Genomic DNA, 22,386 nt, shown 5'->3' with positions numbered 1-22,386 from the left:
AATTTGCATCCCTGCCCTGCCAACGGGACTCACACAGCCCTGGGGGCCCCAGAGCCTCCAGCAGGGACGAACAAAGCCTGGGAGGACCCGAGGCAGCAGCAAATCCCACCACAGCTCTGCCTGAACTCTGCCTGCCTTGCCCAGCCCGGATGACTGCCAGTGAGCACAATGCCCACCCCTGGACTGCCGTGCCTCCAGCAGCTTCCCACAGCTCAGCCCCTACTCTGCCCTGAGCTGGATTAACCCCCTGATAACCTTTCCCCAAACCATTCCTTCAGGGAAGCCAACAGGCTGAGGCTGCCCACCGTTACAACCAGCGACAGGAGGCTCCCACCACTGTCCCTGATGGGTCACACACTGCCCAAAACAGAGACCCATGGCTGTAACAGGAGGCAGAAGGCAGTCAGAGCACCCATGGCCAGCACCCACCCATCTTTCCACACCTAGGATGCTCCTTCCCTGGGCTTTAAGCTCAGCTCCTTTTCTCTTGGTTTTTTTGGGCTTTTTTTGAAGAAATTTTAAAGTGGATGCTGGGGCTAGATAGTAATTGGTGGGGAAGAACCAATTCAGTAAAACATCCTTCCAAGAGACCATCGGGCCACAGCACCTCTGCACAGCAGCTGTGCCCACCTGAGAAAGGGCTGCAGTACTCCAAGCCATGGCTGGGCACCACTGCTGAGTTCACAGATCCGTGCCCCCACCCCAAGCGCTTCGTGTCCTCTGTGCAAGCTCTCACCACCGAGGGGTACAGGGAATAGACAGTGGCCCCATTTTCCAGGGTCGTCCCGGGTGACTGTGTCAGAGCTAGGAGCTTGTCCTCATTCTGCAAGGATCTGGGACACGTGCCATCTCCGTTCCCACCATGCTGCTGAAGGGTTTTACCTGCCCATAGCGGCCTCTCACCAGGCACCTCACACGCCCCAGGCCCCAGCCAGCCTTGAAATGCAACGGAGCGCGCAAGCCCCTCGTCTGCACTGGCAGAGCACAGGAGGAGGAATGGGAGAGGAAAAGCTGAGGGGATGCAGAGCAGCTCCAAGAGGTGCAGACACACAGCAGAGGCGAGCGAGGACGGGAGTTAATAGACGGGAGGCAGGCAGGCGACAGAGCAGTGAGCAAACAGCAGCGGAGCAGGGAAGACCTGGAGTCAAGCACACAATTAGCAGAGAGTCTGCAGAGAAGAGACACAAAAATAATTAGGGTAAGTGGTGCAGCTGAAAAGAAATGATGGCATGAATAAAGTGGGCGCAGGTGCAGTCAGAAACACGGCAATTGGGTAAATATGGGAACACGGTAGATACTGGCAATCGCATAAATGTGATAAATATTGGGTAACCATGGCAGTAACTGCTGAACTGTTTTCCTGTTTAAAGGCTGCTTCTGCAGCCCTACCTGCTGCGGTGGGATCATAGGGCACAGCAGCTACAGAGGGAATTATTTCCTTCTCAGTGGTGGAAAACTTGGCCAAGCCATGCCACAGCAAGAGGCCCCTGGCAAGGGACACTGTCCTGAGGAGAGGCTGGAAAGCATAGCAGAGGAAGTGTGGCCCTTGTAAATCAGATACTTTTCCAAGGCAGCTGCTGTGAGATTTATTGGGGGAGCATGGCTCTGCAAAATGAGTTCTTCTGCACTTCTTCTGTTGGAGTAAACTTTATCCTTTCTTCCCATCCTTCTCCTCAATTGGACGGAGAAACAGCAGCCTCCCCTTTTGGAGATCAAAGTTTTCAGCAGGCAACAGAGACCTCCAAGGAGGCTGTTGCCATGGCTACCCCGGTAACCGCGGTCTTTTAATCACACCAGTCTCCTTTGTGAGCAGCTGGCAAGTAAGGAGGAAAACAGGGGTAAAAAACCTTGGCAACAAGTAGCACTCCTAATTGGTGTGAAATAAATAACCAGGAGTAGGCTGGGCTAGGACGAGGAGGACTGGAAGCAGGTTGCCGCGGCGGCAGCACAGGGGTCTGGGGCAGTGCATCAACGCTTCTCCCGGATTTTTAAGAGGAAGGCTCCTGTGCCAATCACTTCCTCCACCTGCTGGCACCACCCACCTTTGGTCACAGCTCAAGGACAGCCAGCCCTCTCGGTGGAGCTGCTCACAGACGTTTTCCCAGCCGAGATGTGGGCCAACACATCCCCAACACAAGGCCACCAGCACAACTCTGCCAACTCCTGTGACCGAGCACTGGCTCAGATGCTACTGGCAGCTTTTCAGCAAATCAGAGCAAAATCCTAAAACCAACATCATGTAAGGGAAAATTTTGCCAAGAACTTTTCAATCTGCGAAATTATGTCAAATTTTATTATACAGTCTCTCCTGGCATAGAAGATACTCCAAACCTGGCTATATTTATACCAGCTATTGAGTCACTTTGCTGAGTAAGAACTGCCTTATTAGCATTGCACACCATACACTCGTGTCCCAGTGGAGATTTATCCTCACTGGAAGTCAACACATGTCTCTATTAGTACATTAATTACTGTACAATATGCTGCATGTGTGTATATGTATCCACATTCTTTATTTTACATCCTTTACTACTTTTACTACGGGTGTGAGACTTTTTAAATTTTGCTTTTAGCCTATGTGGATACTGGCTGGTAATATAAAATGCATAAGAAGTCAGTTTACCAGTGTTAGTTGCCAGCTGCCTCCAGAAATTAACACAAACCAAGTGCTAACTGTTGTTATTTAAAGCAAAACAATGGGAGAAGCTCCAGCTTCTGAAAGATTTATTTGGGGAATTTCAGGCCTATCGGATTGACCTTGGTGCTCAGGAAGGTTATGGAATAGATGATCTTGAGTGCAACCACATGGCACATCCACGACAACCAGCGGATCAGAAGGATCCAGCATGCGTTTAGGAAAGGCAAGTCCTCCTTGACCAAGCTGACCTCCTTTTTATGACCAGGTGGCCCATCCAGAGGATGAGAGAAAGACTGTGGATGTGTCTTCCTGGATTTAATAAAGCCTTTGAGTCTCCCACAACATTTTCCTGGAGAAGCTAGCAGTGCTACAGGCTGGAGAGCAGTGGCTGGAAAACTGCACAATAAGAAATTATCTGGGGGGCTGGTCAAAAGTGACTGAACATCAGCCAGAGTGTGCCCAGGTGGGCAAGGAGGTCAACGGCATCCTGGTTTGGATCAGGAAGCAGTGTGGCCAGCAGGACCTGGGCAGTGACTGTCCCTCTGTACTCAGCACGGGTGAGGCCCCCCAACTCCTGTGGTTATGTTTGGGCCCCTCACTCTGAGAAAGGCACTGAGGTGTCGGAATGAATCCAGAGAAGGGAACAGAGCTGGGGAAGGAGCTGGAACACAAGTCTGATGAGGAGTGGCTGAGGGTATTTAACCTGGAGAAAAGGATGCTCAGGGAGGATCTTACCACTCTCTACAGCTGCCTGAAAGGAGGATGTGGAAAGATGGGTTAACATCTTCTCCCAGGGAAGAATCGACAGGATGAGAGGAAATGGCCAAGGCAGTTTCAGATTGGACATAGGGAAGAATTTTGTCACTAAAAGGGTGGTAAAGCACTGGAATGGGCTGCCCAGGGAAGTGGTGGGGTCACCGTCCCTGTAAGTGTTCAAGAAACACTGGACGTGGCACTCAGTGCTATGGTTTAGTTGGGATGGTGGTCTTCAACCAAAGGTTGAACTCATTGATCTTGGAGGTCTTCTCCAACCTTAATGATTCTATGATTCTGTGATTAACTATAAAATAATATTTCACTGATGCACAGTTTATGTAATATTAGCTGCTGAATTGGATTGGAAAGAAAGCAGACAATAGCCCATGGATCACGGATGGATCACTAACCAAAGCGCCAAACCAACAGCTGGGATTACTGGAGTACTTTCTGGCCTCTTCCAGAAACTTGACAGGTCCTGGGGAATGGAAGCACTGCTTTGTGAAGCATGTCTTTGCTATGTAAAATCTCAGAATGCAAACATCACCGAGCTTGCACAGACCTATGCGTTCCAGGGTGCCCAGCTGTGCTGAGCTGAATGTACAGGCACTGCTCTGTAGCTGTTCTAGCTGGGGAAGGGAGCAGTGTAGCAGCTCCCATAGGTCCCTGCACCTGGTTAGTAAATTCCCAAGTAGCCTCTTGGGAAGGCTTATTGGGTTGTTTGCAATGCCATGCGATGAAGCCGGACTGCTTCCTGATTTGAGCTGGTGACACGAAGCTAGGATGACTCTGACACTGCACTGTACTTCTGGTTTGAAGGGCACACCGCACCCCTGCACTGGCACACCTGCAGTTCCCTTCAGAAAAGCTGCAATGAGTTACTTTACTAAAGCCCATTGACAATCTCATCTAAAAAAGCAATATAGAGGGGCCACAAATAACAATATGATTAATAGCACTGTCTGTGTTTCAAGAAGCAGGACATTAGCTGCCAGCTACCACAACAGAAATGTAGAGTTCCTTCAATTTAGGATTCAGCCTTTTAGACTCAATCATATGAAAAAGTTTAAAAAATAAAATGTATAAAGTGGCAAACAGGTTCATTAGCCCAGCTGTAACGTCAGCAAAGGTTCTCCTTTTCTAATAAAACATGACTGCAGGGAGTATCACTTGATTCCTGCTGTGGAATTGCTAAACTCTGGACTAGTCTGCAGCAGAAGCAGAGTTCATATAGTTTCCAGCATGCTCCATCCTGTTTGGAGATTCCAAATGCCATCAAAATGCATATGCATCACAGAATTGTTTAGGTTGGAAAAGACCTCGGAGATCATCGAATCCAACGTGTGACCAAACACCAGCAGACCACGAAACTGAGTGCCACACCCAGTCTTTTCTTAAACACCACAGAGAGTGACTTCATCACCTCCCTGGACAGCCCATTCTAATGTTTAACCAACCCTTCTGGGAAGAAATTCCTTTTGATGTCCAACCTGAACCCCCACCCCCTCTGGCACACCTTGCGGATGAGTCCCCACCTTGCTACAATCTCCTTTCAGACAGTTGTAGAGAGTAATAAGGACTAAAGAATACATTTTTAAAATATAATAAATGTGTAATAGTATTTTTTTTTAATTTAAATTCTCTCCTTACTCTACAGGAGGTTCCCTACCAGTCAGTTTCCTGTGTTTCTGAGGCAGAGGTTGCTACCCCTCTTCCTTCACCTGCACCAATTCCCTTAGAGAGGGTTCAAGCCCCTGACTAAGCAAGAAATACGGAAAGGTCTTTGCTGAAAAGTACATAATAAGCACATGCCTAACATCAGGTATGCTTTGCAAATCCCCTCAGCTTTGCTGAGCACAAATGGCTATCAATAAATGTTTGTATGCTTTTCTGAAATAAGCGTGACACGAGGACAGCACATGGGATTCTGTGATGCTACCCAGAGGGGACCAGCAGCTCTGTGTGTCAACACGACACATCCAGGTCACAAAACCCAGCATGCAACCCCATCATGACCCGGGCTCTCTGGCTACTTAAGAGGTCACTGAAGGTCTCTGTGATCACTTTTCTAAGAAAAAAAAGAAATACTGTAAATTGCCCAGGTTTTGGATTTTGCTCTAAGTCGTGATAAAGTGCCTTTTGATCAATTTGTCACTGTATAAAAGCAGGACCCTCCACTTTTATCTAAACAAACTTCCATTAATTTATTGATGCTATTAGTACGATAACTACCATTTTTGCCTCTCAGTCTTTTCATGGTTTCAGCATGATATTAAACTGCCCTTTCATCCTGGCATTAATATGAAACCACTAGAAGGGATATTTTCCTATTTCCTTTTCCATTCTGATTTTTTGTCACCCCAAGGATAACATGAGTGGGTAGAACCTCTGCTCTATTCAAAAATTCTAATGTATGCTGAAATCATGCAGCAACCCCAAAATAAGCAGTGTAAATTGTATCTGAGAGACCACTGTCAGCAGGGAGCAAACAGCAGTGTGCTCTGGGAATTGTAGCATCTCTCACTATCCCTCTGCTGCTCCAGCCTCTCTAACAGGGAATCTGGGTTCCACCCAAAGAGCAGCAGAACAGCAAACAAAACCCTTTTACCACATCTCCTAGGACTGTGGAATTGCTACAGTCTACATCTGTATTCAGTGTCTCTCTCCAAGCAGGAGGATAAACAAAAAATATCCCAGAATATGCAAAATATTAAGAAATGGTATTTTCATCACTGGCTGCTTCATCCTTTAGCCATCAATAGGGAGAGATAAAGGAAAACAAAGAAAAAGTAACAACAAAAGCAGAAGGAAAAGAATAAGGTGGGAAGGGAAAGAGAGGGAAGGAAGAAAACAGGTAGGTAACCCTGGAACTGCACCAAAAGCTGGAATGTTGCCTCTACCCAGGAAAAGCAATATACAGAAGCTGCCTAACAGCATGAGGCAGAAGTAAGCCCACGACAAGTCTGCTTTCATGCTGCTGCCAAACTTGGCAGAGAGCTGCATAAAGTGCAAGGTCAGACCCAGAGGCCGAACAGAAAAGCAGATGCAGTCAAGGGTGACAGAGCCTAAGCTACAGGTGTCCCCCAACATAGCCACAATGAACTGGGGACAGAGACATCAAGACAGCTCCAGAGGAGGGGACTTCTGTGTTTTCTCCCCACAGACTTCTGTACACACTGAAAAACCAATTCTTCCTGTTACCATGGCACTACTTCATCACTGGTGTCTGAGCACAGTTGTAGATGCACAAGAGGAAGACACCAAATCCTAGACAGGAAGGTGAAGAAAGGACAAAAATTCAGCAGCTCATCACTACACAGACACAGGACCCCAGGAGAGGATTTAACAGCTACCACTGCCACCTGGCAGAGATAACCTCACCTGAACTCACACAGGTTGGTCCTGGGCCTGTTACGAAGTGGCAGATGATACACAGTTCACACTGTGGATTTACACAGGTGTGTGACACTGTTTTCTGGAGTGACTTTCCACTTTCTGACCTTCCACTCCAACTGTCCATTGTTTGGCTGACATTAAACGGGTGAGAAGAGGCAATGGCACTGTGACAGCCGCTCACTCATTCAGTCTGGTTTACTTGTTGGTGAAAACTACAGCTCCAAATATAAACACCAATTAAACTCTGACCTCTGGCAGGACATCAAGGGAACGCTTGACAGACATGTTCTGTTGCACACCTCCACAGATCACCTACACATTATCAACCCAAGCTTTTTAATATTTCCATCACAGGATGCACAGATCTGTACACACAAGAGCCATGGTGAGGTCTTAAGGTAAGTTGGGAAAAACTCAGCTTGCTCTCCTGGGGAATCCAGGCTTGAAGCACTACAGCTGACTCCAGGCATGTCAGCAAAAGTCCCTGAAAGCCCATTCCACTCCGCTTTTCTCCTCTAGCTGGAATGGCTGCTTTTCTGACCTTTACAGCAAGCTGCATCACGGAAGCCACCACTGAAAGCAAACCCTGCAAACAGGGAAGAAACTGATCCCGCTCAGCACATTGTTCAAGGGAGCTCAACAGAAACAGAGCCAAGCACAAACACCACAGACAGGGTAGGTCCTGTTAGTGGCAGCACCAGCTCCGACCTGATCAGGACGACTGTGAAACTTCATCTCTAACTGGACAAGTGTTATTAGGCACACAAAAAAATCTCCCAAACTGACACATTCAACACAGTGCTTTTTGACGTTGTCACAGGTCAGAGGAGGGGGATGAGGACTGTAAAAATCACAGGATCTGATGTCTTCTGGGTGTCTGCTGTTAAAAGATTCTGTCTCAAGTGCTCATTTTGCTGCAAGTTTTTTTGTTTTATCCCTTAAAAACAAGGGTTCTGCCTTTCCATAGCCCCGCACTTTCTGCAGTCATTTACGCCTGTGTAACGTGTGAGCAGTGTGGGTGTAAACATTACTATTCTGGTTTGGTAGCATTTGCCACCCACTTTGCCTAGGTGTGAATGACTGCACAAGGTGCAAGGCAACGGTGACAGTGCTGCAGGGACTGTTTTACATAGCTCTTACACCCATAGTAATACAGTGCACAGAGATGGAGAGACAGCAAGAGGGCAGGAGGAAAGATGCATCAGGTATCTGCTGAAAAAGCAGCCCGACAAGAGGCCTCACCAAGCACAAGCAGCTCCACTGATTCTTCATTCTTGCCCTCCACATCATCTGGTGTGATAATAAGGCAGTAATAGAGGCCACTGTCTCCCCACATCAACTTCCCAATCTGCAGGTCTGCATCTGGAAGGCAAAAAAGAAAAGTCAGGCTTTCCCTCCAACACTTACAGGAAGGATGGAGTGTTGAATGCTCCGTGTCCCAAATCCATTTCTTTTTCTTACTAAGAAAAGGGGTTAACCTCATCCAGAATCTCCTCAGTATTCAGGAAAAATCAACAGGCTCAGGACTTCTAGCTGTAGGTGGGAAGACAGATAATGCTGCAGAGGCAGCCCAGTCTGCAAGTGCCAAGAGCAGAAGAGGTCACTAATGTCTCTCCCTGTACTTCCTGCCTTCTAAGGCTGGGGTCCCAGTGCTATTCATGTATGAAAGAAGGGCTTAGACAGTGCCTCCTCTACAGCACGTCAGTCATTTGTGAGGAGGTTACACAGAGACAAAGGAAAACACTCCCTCTTGTGAGGCTGATCACGTGCTCTCCACACCAAGGAGTCTCCACTTCTGTCTAGGTGGCCACCCCAGTCAATCTGACACCTTGTACTTTCGAGGGACAGGGTCTCTCACACAGCCTTCCAGACAAAAATGTTTAAGGACCCTGCCATTCCCCATCTCCACCCAACCTGACTCCACCCCACGGAAATCTCTTCCTTTCACTCTGCCCAAGGCTGTGTGCATTTAGGTTCATGACAGGGTAAGCTGCTGAAGTCTGTGGCTGGGCAAATATGAGGTATAGGATAATCTTGGTATTTCAGACCTAGGAAAACATCAGTGGCATTTGCAAGGAAGAAAAACCTTGCAAATCTGCAGAGACTGAATTTGTATCTCTCTTGCTGCCACCCCTTTGCTAAGGAAAATCTATATACACAGCAATATGCAGAAGTCAGGAATAAAAAGCTTCCACTTTATGGAAGGGAAAAAAGGATACTGTATCTGAATCGAAGACCTAGGTGGAGTCAATTCAGGGGAAGTGCCAAAGGAAATTACCTTTGTGTCTAGGGTTGGTTGGCTGAATCCTAAATACAACAGCTCCCTTCCCACAGCCTTTTCTAAGAGTCAACTGAATAATTACTGCCAGACTCCAGTATCCCAAATTGCTAAGGGTCCATTCCAGCCCCCACCAAGCCTCAGTGGGGTAGGAAAGTTACCATGGACAATGCTGACATCTCTTTCCTTGTAGAAGTCTCCTATGGTGACGGCAGATCCCTGTTTGGAGGCCACGACACGGACTGTCCTCCTGCTGTCCACACAGTCCAGGTAGGGATCCCAGTCCAGGTTCCTCTTGCTCATTGTTTGCAAACCAGAAGTCACCATGCCCAGAGCTTCTCCCATCCGGTCCTGGCAGTAGGATTTGTACCTCCACTGTACCACAGCTGGTTGGGTGGAAGAAGTAGAGAAATGGCAGCGAAGCAGAGCAGGCTGAAATAACATGGCCACCTTCTTCTTCTCAGGCACAGTGACCTGCAACCCTTCCACCTCAGCTGGAAGACAAAAACATGAGTATCATATGCCTTGGCACTGCTTGGAGAGGGAGCTACTGCATTCTACCACAGCATCATTCCCCCCACACAGATAAAATTGTCCATCTGTTTCAGGTGCCAGGGTGCAACACTTCTCAATGTATGTAAGCACGGATGTTGGCAGCAGAAATAAGTTTGCTGTTTCATAGCTTACAGTCACAAAGAAAAACACAGCATGATGGGGCTGAAAGCTCAAATGTTCCTTATGCTGTAGAAGCCCTATCACAACGGGGTGATGATTCACGGCTTCTGTGGCAGGTTCAAACATAAGGAAGAGGTATTTTAGGGATGGCCACGCTCCAATTGTACAGCAGGTCAGCCAAGGGGCCAGATCCTGAGTTCATGACATCCCCACTGCAGAACAAGTCACCTCCCGCCCCATCTCAGTGGCATCACACCTCCTCTTTACAAGTCAGGCAACACACAGTGCCTGGACCAGCACACTCTGCCCCCGTGCCCAGTTAGTGCTGCCTGCTCTGCAAAACTGCAGAGATCCATGCAAGAATGGATCCAAATCACAGAGCTCTTCCCAGGGCTGGCAAGTAGCTCTGAGAGGAATTGCTCCATGTGGGAGGTGTGGAGAAAAAGGGCCCAAACCCTCAAGATTTTCACATTCCCAGGGAGGAGAGGGATCTCAACATGTAATGTTTATCTAGCAGCTGACAGGAGAGCTGCAGCCTGAACCTGATGCATTTAGGCCCCAGAGAAGATGCAGGGGACTGCTGCTACACCCTTGTGTAGCTGAGGGAGAGTCAGTGAGCAATGCCAGCCCTTGGGAGAGTGAGGCACTCCATCCCCCCACAGGGACATGGCCAAAACTCCCCAACATGCCCTTCGTTGTTTCCCTCCTTGTGCTGCAGGCAGCAGTCTCTGAGAGCACTCACACAACACTGGAAAAAGGGAATCGGGTTCAGTATGGAAAAGGCTGCTGTTGCCACACACCTCACCCAGAGCAGGTGGAAAAGAGGGAATACACAGAGAAACAGGGAAAAAGAGGTATATACAAGGAAACACGCAAGACAACAAAGCAGAAGAAAAAGTCTACACAACATCTGGAGAAAGGAGTGGTGGACTCGGGGAAGCTTAGTGAGGAATGAAAAGACTGAGGACAAAGACTTCCTGCTATCAAGAAGCAGCAGAACAGAAGGGAAAATGCAAGAAAGAAGAAAAAAAAGAGTAAGGATAAAGTATCAGAGCAAAAATAAGAAGAAGGATAAGCAGGATGACAATCAGGAAGCTTGCATTCAGTTGGAAGAAGCTGGAGAAGATGTCTCAGCCCGGGTCAAAATAAGTACAAAGGGCTGCAGTCAGGTTGCAGGAGATTCAGAAACTATCTAGAGAAGAGAGGAAATGGAGTCAGCGAAAGTAACCCACCCACTCCAGAAAGCAGAGATGAAAAGGAGATGGAAATTGGCAAAAGAAAGTGAAATGACAGGAGATATCTTTAGAATGAGAGGGAAAAAAGGCATAGACTAAAGCACTGGAGCTTGAAGCAGAGAGCAATAAAAGCATCAACTGTATAACAACAGCTGGCACGAAGAGAAAAGGTGGAGACAGCTGCAGACCTGAAAAGCGAAAGCGAGCAGAGATTGTGTGATCAGGATTCAGAACCAAAGGAAAGTGAAGAGGCTGGAAAAACAGTGAATATTAAATTCAACAAGTTATCACTGTCTGAACTGTAAAGCACAAAGTCTATAAATCCCAGCTGGAAAGGAAAACACAGTATGGACAGAACCTAGGGGAAAGCTTATTTCAGAGAGGCAAGGTGGTCACTGATCCTAACAGAGTTACTGATCTAGGCAGGATTTGGCCCTGGGGACTACTATGTGCAGGCTTGAGGAGTACAAGGGTGCTCTGACATTTGCACAGAAGTGCTACATTATGCCCATAATGAGTACAGGACATCGTGCACATTGTGCTCGTGCCATGTGGGAGTTGCACAGGAGGTTATCAGTTTTGCCAGAAGTGCCTGGACCCAAACCCAAACGCTGAAGTGCGGCTGCTCTCCAGCGTAGCACCAAGCACAGCTGAGGTCTCACACAGGACAGGGAGGGGAATGAGGCAGCTCCTGCACTTTCCTAAGACTCAGGCAAAGAGATTATTCAGGAAGTGGCAGCTGGGACATTTCTGCCAGGCTGCCTTTACCCAGGGACCAAGCATAAGGGCCATGTGGCACTAAGGGAACACCACCACTTGCTTCTCAAGGTGCACCAAGTGGTGACGTCTAATCCTCTCCAGAGATTCACACTTTCTGGGTTGCACCTGAATGCAAGAAACATGAAGAACACCCTGAAGACCCAATGGGTCCGTGTCAGACCTGTGTCTGGCAGCTCCGTGCCTGACCCCTCACAGTCTGAGGCCAAAGGCAGCATGTGGCGTGAGCTGATCAAGTGACTCATCACGTTACCTCAGCTTCAGGGATAAAACAGTGACACGCTGAATATTTCAACCTTTCCCTTGTGAACCAAGGGTGCTGCTTAGTAAAACACAGTGCTCTCAGCTAACCATGCACCATAGCCTTCCTTCCCTGTTAATGAGATTAATGAGTTTGGCAAGCCAGCGACTGCTTTAATAAATGATTAGCTGAGCTTTAGCAAATTCTCATCTGACTAACTTTCCCCACCCTACCCCCATGTGAATGTCTATATCAAGAAAAGAAAAACAGCTTTGGGGAAAACACAGGAATTCTGTTTCTACCAAAAAAGCATTTTGGAGATGTGCAGAAAATCATCTGGCATCTTCTATATTCTATCCCAAGCTCTTTATTAACTTCTTAAGTATTATTTTCAGATTCCTTCCAGGAATAGCATTTAAGAGCAACACAGTGCCTCAGACTTGGAGACTGGAGCAGAGGAAACTTTAGATCTATTTAAGTCAAATTATATATAATTATATATGGCTGAACTGGGAAATGATACACCTGTTATTTCCTCTGCCAAAAAAGAATTACTGGAATTGATTCATGTAGTCTGTCACTGCTGTAACAGCGTCCATCAAAAAGGACACCAGGATGTTTGGCTGCCTGAAGACAAGATGGTGGCTTTACACTGATCTGTTATGTCCAGCCATGAGAATTACAGGACTTCCTCACCTTCAAGAAGTAACTGCTGACCTTAAAATGCAGTGTAGCCAACACAAGAAAAGCCTCAGACGTATCACAGGACAGATCACTGAGTTTTTAATACAGCAGAGAAAAGAAAAAGAGTGAAATACGTGAAAAATTACGAGAAGCTTGGTGACAGCACCGTGGTAGCTCTTTGTCTGGTTTAATAAAAATAGGTCTAAAAAGAAACTGAAGAAAAATAGGTCTAAAAGAAACTGAATTGTGTTGTTGAATATTTTGACTGATGTAGACAGAGAAAAATTAGCCCATACTTCAAAGTCATCCTGGAAATGCAATTCCTGCACTCTAGAGAAGGAACCTGTTCATTGTGAACTTCACAATGTTTCAAGTTTCACAAGGAAAAAAACCTAGCTCCTGGGAGTCTCATGATTACATGACTATTTTGCTTTCCCCCCTTCTTGCCCTCATAAACCCGAAGAAAAAGGTCTGAAGACATTAATCAATTGCATCTTATAAACACAGTTATCCTTTCTCCTAGAAAACAAAAAGAATCCATGGTTTTGAGTGTCTGTACAAATATATATACACACACAGCCCTGGAGAAAGAGCTTAAAAATAATCACACTTCCGAAATATAATCGTACGGGGTTTGTCTGTTTCAATTGGCAATGTGCATTTGTCTCCTCGCTCTGATTCCTTTCCTGAACCGTCCTCAGATTATGCATTCAGACTATGCAATCAACACTACACACAAGCCATCGCTAATACATTTCACTGGTGATTAAAGAAAATTCCAGGAAGCGATTACAGAGGGGATATTTGTAAGGGCGGGTTTGAGCCTTGTGAGCCTGATCTTCCTAAGCGCCTTCCCCCAGCAAGAGAGGAGGCGATTGAGAGGTGATAACCGAGGCTCTCGCTGTGCCATTGGCTCCAGAGAAGCCTATGCCTCCCTGAGGTGAAATGACTCCCAGGAAGATTGAGCTTCACTACACATTTAGCCTCTAGGAACAGAATTGCAGGATGGTTTGGGTTGGAGGGGACCTTAAATATCATGTAGTTAGAATAAAATTTATCTGAAGCGCCAAACCCTGGAAGTAATGACAAAGCCAAATGCTGTCGTTCGGTGGGACTACACGTCTCAGGCTGCATCCTTCTAGAAGGCAAGAACTTGAGTCCAAGAGAAGGCAGCACACATTATTCTTCAGGTCACATGCATGCATCTCTATCTGTGCATGCATCTCATCTCTTCCCTTTCCTTGCAATTATTTGACTTGCCTGAGGTAGTACAGCTGATTCTATGAAACCACAAAGATTGCATCCCCCATTTTCATGTACCCTTATTGACAGGAGCGGCAGTTGTGCGCACAGGAGAATGGAAATTACTGGGTCCTGAACCAGGCACCTCAGGAAAGCTTCTCCTAGACTTTACCTCAGGGCTTTGGCAGAAAAGCATCCATTCCCTGGGAAGAGACTGCGCCCCCAGGGTGGTAGCTTATACCACTTCCCAAATAAACTGTTGGGCAAAAGCATCAGTGGCGTTGGCACCTTGGATACTATGCATCATTTTAAAGTATTCTCTCCCCCACTGCTGAATACTGGCACACCATTCACACTTCCATATGTGGATCAAGCTTGAATCAGGAAGGGCAAGATCCGGGTTTTGAGACCAGAAAGTCATAAAGGATAAAGAGATGTGTAAACAGATGAATAGAGAGCCAATGGGATCACTGAGATTATGTATTGTACAGGTTCTTGCCTACTCATGTTGAACTAAATCCAATCCAATGCAATTTATCAGCAAAAGCAATCACCATCAGCATGTGTCAAGTGTTTATGGGAAATTAATTGGATGTCCTGGTCTGGGTCCTATCAGACTTGTGTTCTTAGCAATGTGACCACTAACTGTCAATTTTTTTTGGAAGCGAGAAACCAGTGCCTGAACAAGCCAGCTGCAGCTGAGGTGAAAGCATGGTTCTGTTTTCAACATCTCCACAGCAAAACCAAGAATTTCAGCTCTCCAGCTACTTAACCTGGAAAGGGGAAAACCCAAAGCAGCTGCAGAAAAGCATAGCCTTACACACTCAGCACTCACAGAACAGAACCTCAACACAAAAACATTCCATGTAGGACAGCTCAGGCTGTGCAAAATGACTGCAATAGACATTGGGCTATCCCTTGCCCTTCCCCATTCTCCATGGTGATCTCCCAAGGTACCCCCCGCTCCTCACTTCATTCTCTTCACCATCTTCCCTGTGCTCGTTACACTCCTTCACCACTGCCCCTCACACACTTTCACAAAAGCCACTCTGGATGCCCTCAGGTGAATTATCTCAGCTCTGGCCACCAGATCAAACAGTTGTCAGATGCCTCCTGATCTAGACTTGGTTCAGCATCCCAGAAATCACTCCCAGAAATATCACTCATCAGAAGCCTGAGAACAAAGCAAAAGAAATGCAAGGAGTCTCTTCAAGCCTTGTAACACCAAGCCATAATACCTGTCCTTGGGAAGGCATTGGGATTTCCACTGCTGCCAGTCTCACTCAAGGTGACCTCACAGGAATATAAAGTAAGAAAGACATAAGATTTCTTCCCAGTTATGCTACACTTATGCTCTGTGAAGCCAGGCAAGGGTAGTCAGACGAACACTTTAAATCAAGACAAGTAAAAGAGTCCAACCATTTCCCTGCCTTCCCAAGAAGTGTGGTCAGCTGGCCAGAAACAGCAAAGCACAACTGTGCTCCAGCACGCCCCCTCTGCCTGCCCTCCTGAACTGTGGCCGGGAAAGAACAGGTACAGAGACGGTACACAGGGACTGAGTGCTAAATTACTGGTGGAAAAGGACTTATCAGGAAGAAAAGATCCCATTTTAATATGGACAGTCCTCTAATTGTAATAATTCCAAGCTTAGTCCAAGATGTGAGGCAGAAAAATTTTGATCTGCTTGTTCTGTACATAAAGTTGGAGTTCAGCCTCCAGTGCAGCACTATGCTCTTGTTTTAAATACATTAGAAATCACAGCATTAATAAGAAAATGGTAAACACGAGGGGAGGATTCATTCCAGTATCAAGCTGCACTTGGTAATTTACAAGAACAGGCTTTATACAAGGACTAAGGATACTTGGCAAATTTTATCTTCTTTTTATAGAATGAGAACACAGTCTCACACGTATCTTAACCCGTGTGACCTCACAGGAAGGAATAAAGAATGACCTGCTCTTCATCCATTTGCTGTTGTTATTAAAACACTCGCTTGAGGCACGTGGGAGAGCAGGACAGGAGGGGGAGAAGCCAAACTCAATCCATTGTACCTCGCACAGGATTTTTTTTTAAATCGCCGTAAGAACTCACAATGTGCAAAACCAAACAAAAGATAAATGCAAGAGCCAAAAATTAAAGACAAACAAAGGACAGAGAGGAATTACTGCTGGGAGGAAAGGGACTGAAAGTGCTGATTAGAAATTTCTCAGCCCATCTCGAGGAGGGAGGAGGGGAGGGAACGAGAGCCTTCTCTTTCGTGCTCCCTTTTGTCTCCCTGCTTCTTCCCCATCTTGCACTCTGTCCCCTGGCCCCTCCACCTCCCAACCCCCACTTCTCCTTCCCAGAGCGGAGCGTACCACTCTGGCTGGATGAGGGCTCCTTACCTTGGAGGCAGACTTTTCATTCCTTTGTACAGCCACTGGGGAGACGAATACCTTGAATCCATGTTTGCTAGTCCCCTCTTCCTTTCCTGCGCACGCACGCACACACTCACACACCTTTGCTTATTTGCTTTCTCTCGGCGGTGAAAAAGGACATCAGCACCTGATTTATGGCTGGGCAGCAGCGGCTGGAGGGTGGAGGGGAGCAGGCGAGCACTGACTGCCTCCATCCCTCAGCGCACAGCTATGGATAACCTGTTGCCTGCCGGAAGCCTGTGCCTGCCAGCTCTCCACAGCACCAGCAGCACGCAGTCCTGTCTCAAAACCACAGGGCTAGAGGAAACTGGAAGGTCTTCCTGCTGCAGCAGTACCTGTCTCTCTGCATCGACCCTGCATGCTCCAAACAGTGCTCGCTGCCAGGAGCCGTGAACTGCCCTCAGTGGAAGGAGAAAAGTGTCAACAGCCCGTGCTTTTAGCTTGATAAAAAAGTCCTGATTAGCCTGACGTGTCCAGATAAAGAAGCTCTTTAAAAAGAGTGAGGAATGTAGTGTCACGTTTAGCTACACCCAGTACTCCTTTGCCGGCCCTCGGATGCTATTTATCAGCACACTACTATGGCTAGTAGGAAAGGACGGGAGCTGTGGGTGCGCTGGCACTCCAGACCAACTCACTGAAGTGGGATACATTTGGAAGCAGCCAAATGGCAGGGAAGGAGGAAGGGAGAGAAGGGAGGGAGGATGAGCTGGAAGCTGCTGAAGCCCCAGATGAGGCCGTGAAACCCTGGAAGGGAGCAGTAGGCAGGCACCGGTGTTGGAGATGACTCAGAGCGAAAATGCAAGGAAAGCGGTGGGTGGGTGGTGGGAGAGAGGTGTTATGACTAAAAGCCGAATTTACTGCTTGCGAATACTAAATCCGAATAGGAAGAGGGAAGAGTCTGAGGTCTTTTTTTGGGGGATACATAGGTGACAGCGGGAAATATATGACACTTAACCCAAGGGTGCCTGTTTCTTCTTTCAGCCTGTAACCAGCTTGCCTGGCTAAGTCATCCCACTGCAGCTTTTCCTACAGCCTGCTGCTCCTGCCTGTGCCTGGCTGCTGCACCGGCTCACAGGAGGCAGATCTTGCCCCTGACCTGACACGGCTTTCTCTTTCTCCCCGGCTCCCGGCTGCCCCGCCGCTCGCACCCTGCTCTAATCCCTTCCCTCTGCTTTCCTCGCTGCCCAGCTCTCAGACCCGGCCCCTTTTCAGCCTGTGCCCCCCGCCCTCTCCCCATCACCGAGCCCCCCCTGCTCGCCTCTCCGGCTCCCCTCCCCCTGCCCCAGGGGGGGACTTGCCCGACCTTTTCGGGAGCCGGAGAGGCAAGCGGTGGGCGCCGGGCTGGGCTGGGGAGCAATCCCGTCCTGCGCTCGCAAAGGCCTGGGCGCGACTGCACCGTCACGGGGAAGGCCCCCCAGAATTCTGCCCCCCTGGAAGCCGGGGCAGAGGCAGGGCAGCCCCCTCCCCTCGCACCTCTGTTGAGACGGCATGTGCGGTCAGGACGCCGGGTAAAGGAGAAGTTCCTGCAATTGTTCCCGGCACGGCACGGGCTGGGGGGGCCGGGGGTTTGTCGCCATCCCTCCGGTACCACGGCCAAGGACACTCCGGCCCCCCGGGCCGGCTCCCCGCTCCCCGACAGCAGCGGGGTCTCTCCCCCAAGCGCCGCCGGGACCACGCGGAGAGAGCGCCGGGGGCCCCTCGGACCTGCCCGCGCCCCCGGCCGGGCGGGAGGCACCGGCTGCCCCCCCGTCCCCAGCCCTCTCCGCCAAGTCTCCGCAAACTGCAGCGCGGGACGACCCCGAGCAGCTCCCGGCGCCGAGCCGGCTCCCTCCGCAGCATCTCCCCAGACACCCCCGCATTCTCGCCCCCGGCAAAGCCGCGGAGCCGGGCGGGCCGGGCACGGCGTGGGGACCCCGGGGCCACCGAGCCGCCCGCGGCCCTACCTGCGAGCCACAGGAGGACGATCCATCCCAGGACGTGCCCATCCATCTTCCCAGTGGTCCAGGCGGCGCGGGGCGGCGGGAGAGGCGCGGGGGCGGCCCCGCTCGGGCAGCCGCCTCCCCGCAGAGCCGGCCGGGCTGGCGGAGCGGCCGCGCCGTGTGCCTCCGCTCCGCTCCGCTCCGCTCCTCCCCCGGGCCGGCTCCCGAGGCCGCCCCCGCCGCTGTCCGGGCTCGGGCGGGGGGCGGCGGCGGAGAGGGGAGGGGAGGGGGACGCGGCTTCCCGAAACTGCTGCGCTTCCCGCCCTCCCTCCCTCCGGCAAAGGCGCGTTTCGGTTGCCTGGTGCCGCTCCTCAGCCTGCGGGCACCCCGGCACGTTCCTCTGCAACTCCTTCAGCCTCCGGCACCCCCGCTTCTTAGCGGGGTTCTTACAACTTCTCTAGTAAGCGCTTAAAAATGTCCCCGCCGATCACCCGTCCTCCCCAAATTAGCCAAATGGATACCTTGGGAAATGAGCGTAGACGGTTCCTGTACTAAATTTCCCTCGGGTTTCCACTTCCAGCATGGGCACAGCAACTAATTATTGTAATTTAAGATAAAAGAATATAATTTTAGGCGAGGAGGTGTCCTGGCTGTTAACAATGGGCAACCGAGTTGCAGGGTGTTAAGTTTTCATGCCAACATGAAACTGGAAGGGGACGTTTGTTTGTTTGTTTGTTTGTCTGTTTGTTTGTCTGTTTGTTTGTCTGTTTGTTTTGGTTTGTTTTGTTTTTGTGAGAAAGGGGTCACATATAGCCTTAAATGACACTTTACAATATGGATGTTGCTTAGAAATTAAATGGTCCTGGCCGCAGCAAACCCATGTGGATACACATTAACTGTACGTAAAACTTTTAAAGTTTCTGTGAAAACTTAATAAGCCAGTGGAATTATTCATGGGCCTAAGTAGCCGGCTAAAATAGCACCACTCTTTCTTTTAGTGGCTCAGCACCAGGGGGACGCACCTTGCAAAATGGCCCTCCCCATTCACGGCATCCAGCACAGCTTCCCCTTGGGTGTTGTTCATCCTCAGGCACTTTTCTTACAGGGTTTGGCTGGTGTTTGTAACCACAGCTGGGATGCTGCAGGCATCAGTGATCCACATGAGAGATGGGAGTAGTCTCCAGCTTCATCTCATCTAGAATCTGCCAAAAAACATAAACGATTCTTATTTTTTCTAAAGCAAAGCACTTGGTGTGTCCTGCAGCTACAGGCAGAGTGCACAGGGACGCCTGCAGGAAATCTGTACAAGCTGCTTACATTCTAGCAGGTGTTTTCCAGTTGTTTGTAATTCCTCATCATTTTGTCTTTCAGACTGAACTCCTCTACAAGCAAGACAAGCTTTTCTTTAAAAGTGCGAATGAAAAAAAAATCAATAATTTCTGAAGGACAAAACCAAACCAACATGATTGCTGTGAAACATCTTTGGTTGTTTTCAGACAGGTGTAGTCCCTCTGTCAGTACAGTGAAAATGAAGTTAAGCAAAGAGACAACCCCTAGGCAGCTGATCTGTTTTTAAGCGTTTTATTTGGAGCTATTCAAAGTTATTTGAAAATATTTTTTCACATGGCAATTTATTTTTATTCAGCATTGCTTAAAAAAAAAAAAATACACACCCACCCCAATCAGTGTCCTGATGTTCCTCTGACTTGATACATAATGAATTTAACTGTTTTGCAGTACTAGCTAAAACTCGCTATTAAGAAATCCCTCTTACACTAAATAATGTATATACGTGCAGCAGTGCTGCTGTTCTCCGTCAGCACACTGATCTGACACCCCACTGCCTTCATGCACACTTGCAGGTGGAAGACAAAGTAGAAACTCTCATTGGGGCCACAAATTCAGCCTCCAGCAATGTGTGGTTCCAGAAAATTCAGACGGAATTATAATACTTTGCATCAGCTCAAGGCTTGCCTCACCAGTTACCTATCTACAGGATATAAGCCATGAGAGTTTGTATGGGTTGAACTCAGACTCCTAAAAAGGTAAATACAAAATTATTTTCCTCTCCTTCCCCTAACCATTTGTCCTGATAACCCTCAAAATTTCAAGCGAAATTCTGGTTCCTTGCCCTTTTGTAACTTAGCTGACCAGGATTCTGATCCAGAGTTTCCTGAGACAATGCTGATGTTGATATTATCTCATCTGTTCAACACTGGGAGCAGTACAATCCCTTATGCGTCACTATTGTTAGCTACTACTGGGGGGTTTTGGGTGGTGTTTTTTTTGGTTTTTTTGTTTGTTTTTTTTTAAATCTACTCCAGCTTTTGCAAATAAATTTGGCATGCATCACTTTTGCTAAACTTTTGACTCACGACAAAGGAAGGAAAGATTTTCAATAGACGGAAGCACCATTGTTTTGCATGTAATGTTGGATTTATATCTGCTAAGAAATTCTCATAAATTTACTGTAGGGTCCTTTCTCATTTAACGTGAGCTGTCATTTGTATACATCCACCTAAGATGGATGCCCAGGCCCTGAATAGATGTTCCAGATCTCTGCAGACCTTTGATCTCACGATTGCAACATCTGAGCTGGCTTAATAGTTAATGTCGGGATGTTGTCTTTCCTTTTAGCCCAAGACTGAAAGCTGCATGACTGCAGTTAGCCCCACTTCACCTTCAAACGGTGAGGAAATTCCTATGCAATTAGCCAGATGGCTTCAAGCCACAGCCCAGCAGGGATTCTCTGTCCTTCGGAAAACAACACACTGGTGGACTTAAACCTTCATCTCCCTCAGTCACTTGACAGCCCTGACACCGGATGAGCAAATTCCCGGTGTTTGCCCTGAGTAATTTAGTCCCAGTCAGAATCGGAGGAATACCACACTGCAACATCGTTTGGTTTCACTGCTGATACCGTGACTCCACCTGAAGGAGGGCTCTAAGCCATGGGCTCATCAACAAATTCAGCTGAACAATGGGGAAACAAACAAACTAATTCTTTCACTCATGCTGTACCAGCTGCTGGCTCTTTTCTCTCCTTGCCAAGTACTTCATTCCTCCCTCCCTTTTCTCCTCTTCCAGTACCAATCTTTTGTGGTCGTTTCCTCTGCTGATACGCAGAGTCAGCTTTTTAAGCTAACGATTTACACCAGCACCTCAAGTCGGAACGACACATCTGGCAACATCCCTGAAAACCCACCGTGCCGCATGAAGATTTTCATGCCGTTCAGCCCCCTGGATTTCCCTCGTAGAAATTTCCATAGAAACAGTGATTTCAACATCTTTTCTGGGATGCCACGCCAGGCTCAGCCATTAGACACTGCTCTCTTGATTTAGTACCGAGATCAGCACGTCGCAGAAGTTACTGGGTGACACTCCACCAGTTCATAGCATTTAGTGAGTCCCTTCAGATAGCTACTAAGTAAAACATCCTCATTTGCTGCGTTAGACTGCACTCTCCCATTAATCCTTGACAGCTTCACAGCAAGACATTGTTGAAATATATTCACTCTCTGTGTTGCTTTTTTTTCCAAACTGCCTGGCTACATTTGATAGCACAATAATACAGAGCTTTTACGTCCCATTAACATCAGGAGTGAGTGATATGTACATATAAACTGCTACTGTTTTTTAATCACGATGTTTGTACCAAGAAATATTTAGAATATTTAACGGAGAAATTTGGCTTTCTCACTACAATGAACCTTCAGGTCTGTAATTTAAATTCAGCTTTAGGAAGAACCCAAGAGAACAGCATATTCCTATAGTATTTACTCCTCTGTATAAATTTCCCATGCTGCTCCTGTCTCCTTTTTAGACACCAAAAATCATAGTATGCCTTTGCTACACTTACAGAGTGAACCTGGAATTTTCATGTAAAACGCTAATGGCATGTCAGTAATAATGTTTTGTGAAGTTATCACACAGGTAGAGATCCCAGCTCACAATCTTCTGTGTGTCACTACAGGCAAAAATACACAATAGGACAAACTCTGCTTGCACATCTACAGATAAGAGAAGGTAACAAGCTGTTAAATCCTCTAAGGTTTTGGCTGTAGAGGAACTGTGGGCAGCACAAATACCTTCAGGGACTTGAAGTTCACAGCCTGGACTTTTGTGGC

The 22,386-nt window shown here is 47.9% G+C and overlaps 1 protein-coding gene across 8 annotated transcripts in view; it reads right to left on the bottom strand.

Annotated features, from left to right (window-relative positions):
- ILDR2 (immunoglobulin like domain containing receptor 2) overlaps positions 1-18,410 on the bottom strand; it is a 39,064-nt gene extending 20,654 nt beyond the window's left edge. For 6 of the 8 annotated variants that reach the window (XM_040090800.1, XM_040090810.1, XM_040090821.1 and 3 more), the window contains exons 1-3: positions 18,284-18,410; positions 9,230-9,562; positions 8,033-8,152 (exon numbers count right to left, since the gene is read on the bottom strand). In XM_040090800.1, the coding sequence (XP_039946734.1) occupies positions 8,033-8,152; positions 9,230-9,562; positions 18,284-18,329 (499 nt within the window). In that variant the 5' untranslated portion in view covers positions 18,330-18,410. Of the gene's footprint in view, positions 1-8,032; positions 8,153-9,229; positions 9,563-14,210; positions 14,219-16,307; positions 16,412-18,283 lie in introns of those variants that run through there. The other 2 variants (XM_058424354.1, XM_058424351.1) reach the window with 2 other exon arrangements.
- Positions 18,411-22,386: the final 3,976 nt, after the last annotated feature.

This window comes from Hirundo rustica, chromosome 2, assembly GCF_015227805.2.
Source record: "Hirundo rustica isolate bHirRus1 chromosome 2, bHirRus1.pri.v3, whole genome shotgun sequence".
NCBI classification, from domain to species: Eukaryota; Metazoa; Chordata; class Aves; order Passeriformes; family Hirundinidae; genus Hirundo; species Hirundo rustica.
This window is presented reverse-complemented; position numbering and strand designations above follow the sequence as displayed.